The following is a 14,785-nucleotide window of genomic DNA, read 5'->3' as shown; positions in this document are numbered from 1 at the left end:
CATTTCTACAATGTTTTTTGATATTTTGTAATAATTTCTAATTTAGAAAAAATGAAAAGTTTTCATTAAATTCAACTATCAATTTCAAAAGTTTATATTAAAACTACTCGTCTAAATATCTCATCACATAAATTATGCTTCGATTTTGTAGTTATTCAATTGTCATTTTAGAGTTGAACTTAAGCTTGAACTTGCATTCGGATTTGTTCTAACTCTTGGACGCACGAGCTCTTGGATTTTTTTACTCTTCAATTTTAAGAGCTATAGAATCTTCAACTCGTCGACTTGTGAAATCTTGTGTTCTTGGACTTTTGGAGACTCTTGGACACTTGGATTCTAGGCCTCTCACACTCCTGGACCTTGGACTCTTGGACTTTTGGAATCTTCGGCTGGTGAACTCTTGAACTCTTGGACTCTTGGACTTATGAACTCTTGGTTGCCCGAACTTATTGACTTTCTGACTCTTGGATTCATGGTCTCTTGAATTATTGGAATCTTCGACTCCTGAACTCTTGGATTCTTGGACTCTTGAACTCTTGGAATCTTTAACTTTTGATCTATTTGATTCTCGGACTCTTAAAATCTTGAAATTTTGAACACTCATAAACTTTTGGACTTTTGGACTTTTGGGCTCTTTGATTTCAGGACTCCTGGTTTTTTTGGTCTCTCAAACTCTTAGAGTCTTGAAGTCTTGGACTCTTGGACTCTTGGACCCTTGGGCTCTTGGTGTTTTGGATTCTTGGCCTCTTGGACTCTTGGACTTTTTGATTCGTGGACGCTTAGAATCTTGAACTCTTGAGGCTTTAGACACTATTATACTCTTGGAGTTTTGGACTCTTGAGTTCTTTGATTTTTGGACTCTTGTATTCTTGGTCTCTCGTACTCTTGGAGTCTTGGACTCTTGAACTTTCGGACTCTTGGATTCTTGGATTTTTTTAATCTTGGATTCTTGGTCTCTTGGAATCTCTTAGACTGTTGGATTCATTGAAGTTTGAACTACTGGACTTCTGAACTCTTGGACCTCTGAACTCGTGGAAAAAATTTTCTCCTCGACATTCAACCTCTTGGAGTGCATTTAAACTCCTGGACGACTTTAAACTTCTGGAGGTCTTTCGAACTTCTGCAGGACTTTTGAACTCCCGGAGAACTTCTGAGCTCCTGGAGGACTTTTGAACTCTTGAAGGATTTTTAAACTCCTGGAGAACTCCAGAACTCCTGGACTTTTGAACTCCTGGACCATTGAACTCGTAAACTTTTGAACTCGTTGACTTTTTAACTCTCGTAGTCTACTTTTAAACTCCTGGAAGACTCTTAAGCTCCTGGAGAACTCTTGAACTCCTGGAAGACTTTTAAACTCCTGGAAGACTCTTAAGCTCCTGGAGGACTCTTGAACTCCTGGAAGACTTTTGAAGTCCTGAGAGACTTTTGAGCGCTAGGAGGACTTTTAAACTCTTGGAGGACTTTTCAACTCCTGGAGGACTTTTCAACTCCTGGGGGACTTTTGAACTCCAGGAAGACTCTTGAACTCCTGGAGGACCTTAAGATTCCTGGGGGACTGTTGAACTTCTGAAGGACTTGATTTATTGGGAGACTTTAGAATTTCTGAAGGACTTTTGAACTCTTGGAGGACTTTTAAGCTTCTAGAAAACTTTTGAATTCTTGATAGGGTTTTGAATTCCTGTGGTACTTTTAAGCTTCTGGCGAACTTTTGAAGTCCTGAAGGATTTTTGAGATCTAGGAGGACTTTTGAACTTCAGGAAGAGCCTTAAACTCGTGAAGGACCTTCAAATTCCTAGGGGATTTTTGAACTCTTGGAGGATTTTTGAGCTTCTAGAGAACTTTTGAAATCCTGATAAGGTTTAGAATTCCTGGTGTTCCTTTAAACTACTGGAGAACTTTTGAAGCCCTGAAGGATTTTTGAGATATAGGAGGGCTTTTGAACTTCAGGAAGAGCCTTAAACTCTTGAAGGACCTTCAAACTCCTAGGGGATTTTTGAACTCTTGGAGGACTTTTGAGCTTCTAGGGTTTAGAATAGGGTTTTGAATTCCTGTGGTACTTTTAAGCTTCTGGAGAACTTTTGAAGTCCTGATTGATTTTTGAGATCTAGGAGGACTTGTGAACTTCAGGAAGAGCCTTAAACTCGTGAAGGACCTTCAAATTCCTAGGGGATTTTTGAACTCTTGGAGAACTTTTAAGCTTCTAGAGGACTTTTGAACTCCTGATAGGGCTTAGAATTCCTGTGGTACTTTTAAGCTACTGGAGAACTTTTGAACTCCTGGAGGATTTTTGAACTCTTGGAGGACTCTTGAATTCCTAGAGGACCTGTAAATTCCTGGAGGATTTTTGAACTTCTGGAGAACTTTTGAGCTCCAATTCTTGAACTCTTAATAGGCTTTTGAATTTGTGGAGTACTTTTGAACTCTTGGAGGACATTTAAACTCCTGGAGGACTTTTGAACTCCTGAGAGTCTTGAACTCCTGGAGAACTTTTGAATTCCTGAAGGATTTTTGAGCACGTAAAGGACTTTTAAACTCCTGGTGAACTTTCAAACTGCTGGAGGATCTTTAAACTATCGGTCGTTTGAATTTCTGAACATTTTAACAACTGAACTTTTGAGTTCTTGGACTTTTGAAATCCTGGACTTCTTAACTACTGGAGTATTGAACTTCTGGCAGGTTTTTCACTACCCGGAGGGCTTTTGAACTGCTAAGAGACTTCTAGATTCCTATACTTCAGAACTTCCGGACTTTTGAACTCTTGGTCTTTTGAACTCTTGAACTTTTAAACTTCAGAATTCCTAAAGGTCATTTGAACACCTGGAAGACTTTTGAACTCCTTGAAGACTTTCGAACTCCTGGAGGACTTTTGAACTTCTGGAGGACTTTTGAACTCCTGGAGAACTTTTAAACTCCTGAGAGACTTTTGAACTCTTGGAGGACTTTTGAACTCCTGGAGGACTTTTAAACTTCTGGGGCACTTTTGAAGTCCTGAAGGACTTTTGAACTTTAGGATGACCTAAACTCTTGGAGGACTTTTGTACTCCTGGAGGACTTATGAACTACTTAACTTTTGAACTCCCGGACCTTTGAACTCGTGGACTTTTGAACACCAAGAGGACTTATGAACTTTTGAACTTATGGAAGACCTTTGAACACCAGGAAAACTTTCAAACAGCTAAAGGACCTTTGTAGTCCGGAACGTTTGAATTCCTGGACTTTTGAACTCTTAGATTATTGAACTCCTGGAGGACTTTTGTTTTATTGTAGAACTTTCGAACTCCCGGAGGACTTTTGAACTTCTGGAAGACTTTCGAGCTCCTGGAGGACTTTTAAACTCTTAGAGGGCTTCTGAACTCATAAACTTTTGAACTCCTAAGCCTTTGAACTCGCGGACTTTTGAACTCCTGGAGGACTTTTGATCTTCTAGGGCTTTTGAACACCTGGAGGATTTTTGAACTCCTGGGGGACTTCTGAACTCTTGGAGGATTTTCGAAGTCCTGGAGGACTTTTTAACACCAAGAGAACTTATGATTTTTTGGAGAACTTTTGAACTCCCGAAGTGCTTCTGAACCCCCGGAGTACTTTTGAACTCCTGGAAAACTTTCGAACTTCTGGAGGATTTTCAAACTCCTGACGGACTCCTGAACTTTCGATTGTCTGGACTTTTGAACTCTTAGACTTTTGAAACTCCTGGAGGCCTTTTGAACTGCTGGAGGACTTTTGAACTCCAAGAAAACTTTTAAACTGTTGCAGGACCTTTGAACTCCCGGACGTTTGAGTTCCTGGACGTTCGAACTCCTGATCTTTTGAACTCTTGGACTTCTGAACTCCTTGAGTTTTGGTATTATTGAGCTTTTCAATTCGTGGAATTTTTCAACTCTGATATTCTTGAACGCTGGAACTCTCAGTCACCGGGACTTTTGGCGACTGGGACTTCGACCAATGAGCTCTTAGCCACTCAAAAACTGGGCTTTGATATGAACCTTGGATCTTAGCTTCGACTTACTTGCCGTCACAAAAAGTTAGACATATCAACTTTTTGTACAAAATTAACGACTTTTGTTTGGAAAATGACTGGTAAATAGTTGAATGCGCTGAACTCTTTTTTGTTCAGACTTAACCGAAACTGGAATCAATTTTATCCATGGAATAAACTACTTAAAAATTTAGATTTGATAATGCTTAAAGGGAAGAGAAAAATTATGGAAATTTCCAGTTCATTCGCATTGGTTTACTGTCTATGGGTTTGTTTCTTTTTTTATCAACGCACAAAGGTCCAGAAACCGTATTTAGGGAGACATTTAGATCTGGAGGGTTTGTTAGCTTTATTCTAGAGAAAGGCCTTCTTCTCTCATGTTTTCAAAAACTATGATGACAGATATTTTCGATGAAATCAAAAATCTAGCAATCTTGTAGCCCCGTTAGTTTTATGCAACTTTGTGAAAAAGTTTTTGACAAAACACCTTCTTTTGCTCTAATTTTCATAGATTTAAAATTAAAACTGACTTTGGATGACTGATGAAGGTTTTTTAGACAAACATTTCGCAAGGTTTCAATTTGTAAATATCTCATTCGTATGCAAAGTAATTGATGTTTAAAAAAACTACGCCCCTTTTATTTCTTTGTCGTGCTTTTTGAGGCAAACATCAATGTTTTTTTTTTTTGAATGGCAATTCAAACTTTTAGAAATGATCTTAAAATAATACATAATAAAAACATGCATTATGCATTCAAAAGTTCACCTATTTGATTGCCTGGATTTTTTTTTAACTAGGAATAACAATAAGTCAAAAGTTAGGAAACTTGAAAAACAGTTATATCTAAAAAGGCCGTTGTTGTCTGGTCACCCTAATTTCGAAACTGGTCACCCGCGTGCTTCAAAGCACCTTTGTGCTACATTCCGATTCGGAACTCGACCTTCTGTTTATTATACACAGACTTCGCAGTCAACTGTTAAGTGTACAGGTCAATTGCGGAGCTAGCGCTACGATCCTACTGACACTAACAGTCTCTCCCGAGTCGAGACTCGAACCTACGACGACTGGCTTGCTTAAATTAATGCTTAAATTTGCAAGAATTATTATGCGTCGAAAATAATCAAGCTCGTAAATCTTGTTGAGTCGTTAGGTCATCCTAAACAAAAACGGGGGGTAAACAAAAACGGTTTTTTTTTTCGATAAATTTAATTTTCCAAGATTCATAATTTTTTAACGAGTGAATACATTTATGATGTTTTTGAATCAAATTAGAGTAAAAAATAAAAAGGAATTCAATATGTGTACTTTTGGATGTAAAAATAGCGAAATTCATGAACTCTTTTTAAAATTTTCTCCATATCTGTCAAATGTGCCGTTCAAAATGGGGTCAAAAGATGTTTTTATTGTTTGCTCAAAATAAACGACAAACAAATAAAAAGGGAGTATTTGATGACGAAAAACGTCAATAACTTCGAATATGAATGAGATATTTATGATTTCAGCAGTCCACAATTTTGTCTAGTCGTTGAATGTTGTTTAAAGACAATTTTCATGTGAAAATTGAAGTAAAAAAGTTGGCTCAAAAGGGTGTTTTATCAATTGAAAGCGGTTAGTTTCAAAGGTAAAAAAAACTTTTTTAAAAAGTAGCCTAAAATTAACGGGGCTACAACATTGTAGAACTCATCTCTATCTACAAAGATAAATTAGCTAAATTTTCGATTTAGGTCATCCTAACTTGTGGCACCATGAATAAGTGCTTCATCATATGTAACAATTTTGTAGAAGAAAGTTTTTTTTATGGTGTTTCCTCCTAAAATCTGGTTCTAGACCATTGTGTAATGGGTAAAAAATATATAATACTTCGCAGTTTGACAGTTATTGATGGACACGGCAAAATAGGTTCCGTCACTTCGTACTGCAGAAACTCTTGTTTTTTTTATTATTTTGGAATCATTTTTCACGATAGACCAAAGTTTCAGAAATACAATTTTTGTTCAGTCTATCAAAGTCTTTAACGAAAAAAAACACATTAAACAAGCGTGACGTTGCGGCGCACTGATCCTGCCGTTCGTTCGATTCTAATCAATTCACGAGCAAATTGGAAACATGAAAATAAGTGCTTTCAATTCAATTCAGCCATACTTTGCATTCGACCGAATAGCAATTTCAATCTGCATGTGCGTCACTTCGTGTACAAAAAAAAAACACAATTCAATCGAAAACACAAAATTTTAAACTGCTTCCCAGCACTCACCTTTCTCATCTCCTCGATGGTCGGATCGGGTTGCACGACGTCGTAGAAAGGCAACTGGTACTCGTCGTAGATACCGCCCACGTTGCATCGCCGGGCGATTTCCCACAGTACCAGCCCGAACGCGTACACATCGGCACGCTTGAAGGAGTCGAACTGATTTACGTTGATAGTCTCATCCAGCACCTCCGGAGCCATGTAGCGTTTCGTTCCTACCCTGTGAGTGGACGGAATGTCCACCGTATCGGTGGCCACAATATGTCTCACCGCCAGCCCAAGATCTCCGATGCAGCAGGTGAAATTGGACTTGACGAGGATATTTTTCGATTTGAGGTCTCTATGGGCTATCGCGGGTTTTCCGCGAGTTCCGACAATGTCCATGTGCAGATGGGCCAATCCGGTCGCGATCGAATAGGCCATTTCGACCATCGTCTTCGAATCGATACAGCGAGCCGTCAGGAAATCGAACAGTGATCCATTCTCGTGGTAATCCGTTACAAGCCAAAGTTGGGTCCAGGTTCCGTTATCTTACAGGAGAAAAGAAAGAACAAATACGACAATTCAATCAAACACTTTCTCGCAAACTGACATGATTATTTTTGCAACGGCATCACTCTATTCCACGCCATACTGGCGGTAAACACGCTAGACCGCCACCGTCCCCGGCAGCCACCATAATCACTCACCTTTATTATCAGCTGCAATAAATCCGAGTATGTTCTCGTGCCGCAGCATAATGGTCTGGTAGATTTCCGCCTCCCGGAACCAGGAACACTCCTCGCGGCTGGAAAAGATTTTGACGGCAACGTTCTCCCCGCGCCACTTGCCCAGCCACACCTCGCCGAAGCGGCCCTTGCCGATGACCTCCACCAGCTGGATCTGACGGGCAATCGATCTCTGCACCAGCAGTGGCAAACCGGCTACGAATGTGTCCACGGCATCCGAGCGCAGGGCGAAAGACAGGGCAGGCAAACAAACGAAACAACAGCAAAAAACGACGTTAAGCGATGCGGCACCATTAGTATAAAGAACAGAGTACATAATTAACAACACGTTATGAGATTAATTGATTCCTCTGCAGCTGGTAAGGTAAAAAATGGCTTTCCCACCAACTCGGTGAGGGTAATACCCGCTTTGATTCAAACTTACCCGACCCGGAACCGGAGGTAGTCATCTCGATGAAGTCCTGAATCGTGGTATGTCCATTCAAGATAGGATAGCTGGCACCGCACACCGAATCCTCCGGTAGTATCTGCCGGGCACCACTGTTGCGCTTTCGGCGGCGGAGCATGATAAACATCACACTACCTACGATGGCAGCAAACACGAAACCACCGCCGACTATCAGGATGAACAGGACACTATCCACCTCCTTCACCTCATGGGCTGCAGTTTGTTGTTTTATTTTTCCCGCACGACCATTTTCAATTATTTCCGAGCACGTAACCAAGCAGCGTGCCGCAACGAAAAATTAGTTTCCAAGTGCAAAACAACAAGTTGAAAGAGAAAAGTTTTATTAAAAAATTGGCCACATAAATCAAAGTTTAGAGGAAAAATGCACAAAAAGGAAGGGACAAACTTTGGGACACTCTGGGAAATTGGGAAACGGGGCAGCATGAAGTCGCAAATCCGGTTTCGCTACTTTCGTTAGTGAAGCGTAAAATCAACTGCAAACTTGGATAGCAAGAATAACACAAGCGGAAAATAGGGATTAGTATCATGCACGAGTATTTTTACGACCACCATCACCCAGAAGCGTGTTTTCGGCTTTGTAGTTTTTTTTTTCCTCTTTTATGATTGCATCCTGCTCCTGTCCGGCTGGAAAGCAGAAGCACCGATAGAAGGACATAAGTTTCCCGTCAATCGAGCTGCCGCCTTTTCACCGGGCACACGCGGATGAAAGCACATATTACTCGTGAAACAAACAACTTGAAAAGCACGCCAACACACGTACACACAGAGCCTGACATAAAAAGCACTTTTTACATTATTATTCCACATGCAATGTTTAGTAAATATACCAGGCAGTCAGAGAAGCGAATAAAAAAATATGAACTCGCGCCTTCTGGGCGGAGAAGCGAGCAGGAAAGTTCAATAATAAAAGCACTCGTCGTGTCGTGCTTCAATAATGCTCATTTAGTGCTTATTTTTATTTCCATCATCATGCATAGCAAGCTAGTTTTTTATTTTTTCGAGGATATGGCAGCAATCGTATATAGGTAGCTGGAAATAGAGGAAGCAGAATAAGAAAACGGAACATAAAAGCTAAAAGGTGGCACAACGTGGTCTGCCGCCACCACTTCGAATTCCACCGTCCCGGTCGATCAATCCCCGGTGTTGCTGGTGGGCAACCAACGGTGAAGGGTAGGCAAATTAATTAAATTTCGGTTTATTTTTTCTGATAGTTTAGTGAGTTGATGCTGTTGAAGTCAATCTAAAAGTTTTCAACAAGTTTTCCAATGGTTTAGAATTCGAATTTCTTTTGGATTATAAATAGACACGCAGAGCTTTTGTTTCACTATCAAATAGTTTCATAAAGGAGAGCTGTAACGCGAATCACATTGATGGTTACAGAGTTGTATATTTCAAAAACAAGGTTGGAAGTCTTTCAACAATTTATCAAGTTGAATGCTACTCACTTTAACCCTTTCCCGCTCATGATGACTCTAAAGCACCAAGAATTATAATCATCATATCTTGACATAAAATAGTTTGTTGTGCTTACGATTGTTCCATCAACTGTTATATGCTGCCCCAGAGCATCTCTGGGCATTTTCTTCAAAATACTACAGTTGATAGTAATTTTAGTTAGTCTTCAAAGTGCTCAGTTTGAATTTCCTCGTGAAGCTATAAATTTTAATGATAAACCTTGTGAGCGGGAGAGGGTTAAATTAAGTCTGTTTTTTACTACTTGTACATTATTGGCCAGATGTTTTTCATTTCTTTTTTTTTTTGCAATGAATTCATTACGTAGATTCAATACGCAAAAACAAATTTGGTGTGTCACATAACTTTCTGATAACGAAAAAAAAGATTGCTCAGCTTTTCCCTATCAAAATTATATGATACTTTAATCAGTGGTGAGCAATCTAATCTAATTTATATTAGTTTTCATCATTCGCCAAGTAGAATTTTGAGTATGTTTTTATTCGCCAAGGAGAATTTTGAGTATGTTTTTTGTCATTTTTAGCTGATTTTTGTATGCGCGATTTTAAATCTAATTTTATTTCAATTTTTTTTAAATTTTTCAAGGTTTTTGAACGATTTCAGATCTGAATATCGATAGTTTTATTATTGTTTCCTTCTGAACATTAAAAGCATTTTCGACCATTTCTAGCTGAACTACCGTTTAAACACCATCCAAGCTATCTTATACCAAATTCGGAATAGTGTTTGATATGTCGTCTTTTATGAATTTCAAGAAAGTTTGTGATCAGTATTACCAATATGGTAATAATAAAATACAAATTTCCATTATTTCAGGCTTTAATCGTTATTTGTACGTTTTGACTTTTGGAAGCATTTTCGGTACTTATCCGAATATACCCAAAATGTTTCCGGTAATTTTTAACTGTGACTATATTCTTCGTTTGCCTTAGTCTACGGAAACTTGTTCTTCGTTTTTAATTCTATTTTAAAATCATTCACTTATAACATTATATTTATATTTGGCAGTATTTGTATTCAATCGGATGAAAAGTAGTGGAAGACCGGACAGAGTACTATATAAAAAAGACATTTTCCTTTTTGTCTAACTCATGGTTCAAGCCTAATGGTTTGGCTATCAATCAAGAAATATACTAGAACAAATGTTTAAACGAAATTTTGATTCCATTTCTTCAAAAACACCATAACGATAAAAGGTATTTGTTTTTGGTCAGATTAAACATCATTACATTACGTCAAAAAAAACACAAACGTTCATGCACAACCACTCGACTCCATTTGTACCCCAAATACGCAACTTAACGAATCTATCTCAGTGTCGCCTAATCGAAGATTTCTCCGAGATTTTTAGTTCAATGGGGTACAAAATTAACTAGAGAGCCAAGAACTGCAAGCAGTTGATTGGTAGAATCAAGAAATGTATCCGAAAATTCGATGTGAATACCATACAACGATTTTGTTCCGGCATCCTGATAAAGCTTCGTCGAACAGCCGATTCTCAAATATTCATTATTATTTTTTTGTTAATAATGAATGTATCTTCTAGTGCATAAAATCTGTTTTTGTTCTAGTACATGCATTCTTTTTAAAGCATAAGAAAAAAATTACAAATTTTTAGTTGTCACCCGTTATAGCAGTAATTTTATTTTAATTTTGGTTCCATCTTTTTTTCGCATCGAAAAAGCTTTTCTGTGATTTTGAAACATCTTGACTTTTCTGGCCTACTTTTTCAATAGTTCTGAATATTTGAGACCATATTTTTCGCCTTCTTGGTATTTAGAATCATTTAATTTTTTTAGACTTCTATTTTTCAACCCCTCCCAGCTAATCTCGAGATACGAAGCTGACCAAAAAACCGTCGAATGCTCGAATTCCGGCTCGGGAGAGACTGACAGTGTCAACAGGATCTTGGCACTAGCCCGCAATTGTCCTGCACACTAAACAGTTGGCTGCGAAGTCAGTGAATAATAAACAGAAGATCGAGTTCCGAATCGAAATGTAGCGTTAAAGCTTTGCTATGCTTTTTCGATCTTTCTGACCGTTTCTAATGTGTTATAATCATTTTAGAATTTATCTCACGATAAATTTTTACTGTTTCTTTTTAGCGTTTAAGAGATATTCAGCCACCTGAGACCAACCTTGAAATTCTTCTCCATTTGTCGTCTTTTAAAGATTTTAAGAACGTTTTAATCATTATTTATATTTTTTAGTTTATTGTCTTCTAAAAGCGATTTTTTTGTGTTTTGGAATCATAATTTGTCTGTTTTGAAGCGCATTAGGTAGTAACTCGAACGTATCCAAACTGCAAACCTTCATTGTCATGAATGGATTTCCAGTTGAAATTGAAATCTTTGAATTTCAACTTTCAACGAACGAACTGAGCGTGAAAGAGACTTTCGACTCCAATCAGTTGACAGTGATAGCAGCATTTCTGTGATTTCGCACACGCTGTGTTGCTTTAGCGATGTTTATGCGGTTGAGAATGTGGATGCTAATATAGTTCATCGACTTCATGCAATGAATTGGCTCAAATAAAAAAACTGCGATATAAAATCAGGCATATCAATTCTTTCAATGACCGGACTTTCATTGAAAATTGACGCCACTGACGCCAAAAGTCGTTTAAACTTAAGACAATGAAAATGCGGTTCTTGTCACTTTCATTTGCAGTGTCGGAAATTTGCAGATTCCAAAATGTTTTTGGCAATTTTCAAGTTGGATTATATACTTTGTTCGTCTTAGCCTCCAGAAACTTTTATTTTGTTTTAGAAAACTCTATTCCATCTTAAAGTAATTTTTATTTGTATCACTGAAAAATGATATTAAAGCATTTTATGAGTGATTTTAGGCCAAATTCGGCGTCCTCATTCCATGATTTTGAGTTATCACCCACCTGTTCTGATATTTTTCGATATATTTTTTTATATTTAATTTTTTTCTATTGTTTAATTTTTCATCCTTCCTCGTCGTACCAGCATTTTCTGACGATTTGAGATTTAACTCCCCATTGTTATATTTTCCAGAACTTCAAAACATTTTTCAATTTTTTTTACCTAATTTGAGACAATTTTCGTATCGCTTCTAATAATAAATGTGAAATATGTTTTGATTTATGTCCAGGAGAAGTGTTTATGGCGACTATTTGACTTTTTAGAATTCTTTGAATGCAGAGTAGAGTACTTTTAGCAAGATTCATCTCTATAAATCACTTGGACTATTGCTCTTATATTTTTTTTTTTTTTGCAATTGAAACGCGAATATCGAGATTACAGCTTTTGCAGAGTAAAGCGATGCGGTTAATCCTGAGATGTGATAGATTCCTTCCTTCGGCTTTGATACTGCAGAGCGTTTCCAGGCTAAAAGATCTAGAAATGTGCAAAAATTGAATCGACCTTTTTTTTAATGAAACATTGCACACTAAGCAAACTGAGTATTTTTCACAGATGGAGGGATTTTTCAGACTCAAGACTAATTTGAAAAAAAAAGAAATTTTGCGAATAATGAGGAGAGGGAGAGTAACCTAAATCGTTCGCTCACATCACTTATTCTCAATGCGAGTTATGTTGATAAGTGTTTTCTTGCTATCTTTAGCGATACCGCTAGCCGTGCAAGGCGCGTGCTGTTTAAATAAACTTTTGTGTAGTTTAGTCTATAGTCAATTCAAGAACAACGTTCGAATTGTTGTTCATCGCATGAAATCAACTTTTCGAATTTCGTTTAGTGGTAACCTGGTAAGTATCAGAAGTTGGTCTTCTCGGAAAAAGTCCCAATGAGCTCATTCATTCGTGCAGCAACCTCCTATTCAGAACCAGGAATAGTCACAAAAGTCCATTCCCACAGACAGTGAAATAAGTAGGCGAGTAGTTTCTTTTCTTGGTAACTATAGGTTACAGAAACAAAGCAAAGAATTTAAAAGCTAGAAAATGACAGGGAGAAAATCGGAAAAGAGAGTTGTTTCTCTCCGGGGTTTTAGAAAGTTAGGTTTAAGTAGAATTTGTTTAATAAAATCAATTCAGCAACATACTTAATTGCGGGTAATCGTTATTTTTTTCGCACGTACGGAAATTATGCAAAACAAGTCTTTGGCGAAGGTCTTGAAGACAGCCTTTGTATTCGGACATCCGGAAGTTATACCTCAAAGCCACCAAAGTTTCACTTTTCTAACCGATAAAAAAGCATGAAATTTACGATATCAATTCTTTTATGTCAAATGTTTTAGAAATGCATAAATCGTCGAAATCTGGTGCTGTTTCTTAAAACAATACAGAATCAACTTTATATCAACTTTAGAAAGTTTTCCAGTTGGAAAACTTTTCCAGAAAGTATTTTTAGAGGTATTTTCTTGAGACAATACCTTATCTCGATGTTCCATGCATTGATAAGACGCTTGGTTTAAAAAAACTCCATTTCAACAATTTCATATCGAAAATTTCTGCGCATTTTTTCATCGCTCAAAAAAGTGAAACTTTGTCCACTTTGAAGCTCCACAGTCCGAAATCCCGAATTGAGCTGAAGTTTTGCATGAGAATTGAGAAGACGAAGCTTTTGAAGAAAAAAAAATTCTCATACATGTGCAATACAAATGCAATGTAAAACTCTAATATGAAGAATAATTAAGGTAATGGTTTCTAAATTACAATACTTTGAACAAAATCTATGCCAAAATGTATATGCCGTTTTAGGAAATTGATCTTGAGTTTAAAAAATCCCTCCATCTGCAGAAAATACTTAGTTTGCTAAGCCAAACACGTGTGCAAAGTTTCATTCAAATCAAAAATGGTCGATATTCGACCATAGGCCATTTGGCATGAAGTCGCTCTGGATGCTTCGCAATGGTTATCTGTGAAGCAACGAATCATGAGGGTGGTGTTCATTTTTAAAATAGTTGAAGGATTGCTACCTCGAAATTTGTGAGATCGAAAGTGTCCAATGCACTTGCACAAGACTCCTTGTTTCGACATCGTTTTGGCTAGAACTGAGCATTCATTCCCAAAACAAAAAATGCCGTCATAAAGAGAAGAGAGAGAACTTACATATACATACTCTCATTTTTCTTTAACGGTGTTTGTTGTTGAGCAGGAGAACCTAAAAAAATCTGTGTTTTCGTTTATTGACGAGAAAGGTCGCGGAACAGAGCATTCTCCAAGAGCGCATCTTTCGGAAGCTTGGGCGGCATTCAAAATTGAAGGTGGCGAGGCATATTTTCACAGAAAGTCACAAGAAACCCACTATTTGTAACATGATCTCTCGGTTCTATGATTCAGGACCAGAGGCCAACAATAAAAAATCGAACCGACGAAGTGGAACAGGCGCCGCCAAACGGACGAAGCTGAAAGCTGCCGCCAAGACCAAGATTGGCGCAAGTACCAGGAACCTCAGCAAGAAATTCGTCACGTCACTAAACACGGTGCTCAAAATGCTAATGGCGAAGGGCATGAACTGTTACAAGCGAGCATTCAGAATACGTAAAAAATCCACCAAACGTGTTTTCAACTACGCATTGGAATAATATGAAGAATTTTAGACATGCATTGACGAAACCCGTTCATTTTTTTTGCTTGCTGGTTTAATTAAAGTTATTACTGATATATAAACCGTCTTAAGTTTTTGTAAGATTAAAATCAGTTCTGTTGTTTGCTTGTTCTAGTCTGCGAAAGTTGTTTCGATGATTTTGTGCCTTGTTTCATCTTTTTAACAGCATCTTTGACCGTTTTCGAAAACTTCGAATGTTTTTGAAGGACTTTTATTTCTTTATTTTATAGACGTTTAAAGCGCTTTCGGACATTTCTGACTTATTTTGCCACCATTTTTGTTTTCTTTTTCTCCAGCGTTAGAGAGTGATTGAAATAATTTACATCGTTCATAAAAATCGTTTTACGCCTTTTACGGG

General features: G+C 37.7%; 1 protein-coding gene across 2 annotated transcripts in view; it reads right to left on the bottom strand.

Annotated features, from left to right (window-relative positions):
• The window catches only part of LOC129726643 (TGF-beta receptor type-1), a 96,214-nt gene that overhangs the window by 6,789 nt on the left and 74,640 nt on the right, over positions 1-14,785 (bottom strand). For both annotated transcript variants that reach the window (XM_055683591.1, XM_055683592.1), the window contains exons 5-7: positions 7,378-7,614; positions 6,915-7,148; positions 6,232-6,755 (exon numbers count right to left, since the gene is read on the bottom strand). In XM_055683591.1, coding sequence (XP_055539566.1) covers positions 6,232-6,755; positions 6,915-7,148; positions 7,378-7,614 — 995 coding nt within the window. The remainder of the gene's footprint in view (positions 1-6,231; positions 6,756-6,914; positions 7,149-7,377; positions 7,615-14,785) is intronic.

Source organism: Wyeomyia smithii, chromosome 3, assembly GCF_029784165.1.
Source record: "Wyeomyia smithii strain HCP4-BCI-WySm-NY-G18 chromosome 3, ASM2978416v1, whole genome shotgun sequence".
Taxonomy (NCBI): domain Eukaryota; kingdom Metazoa; phylum Arthropoda; class Insecta; order Diptera; family Culicidae; genus Wyeomyia; species Wyeomyia smithii.
The sequence above is the reverse complement of the archived record's forward strand: the minus strand, read 5'-3'. Positions and strand labels throughout refer to the sequence as shown.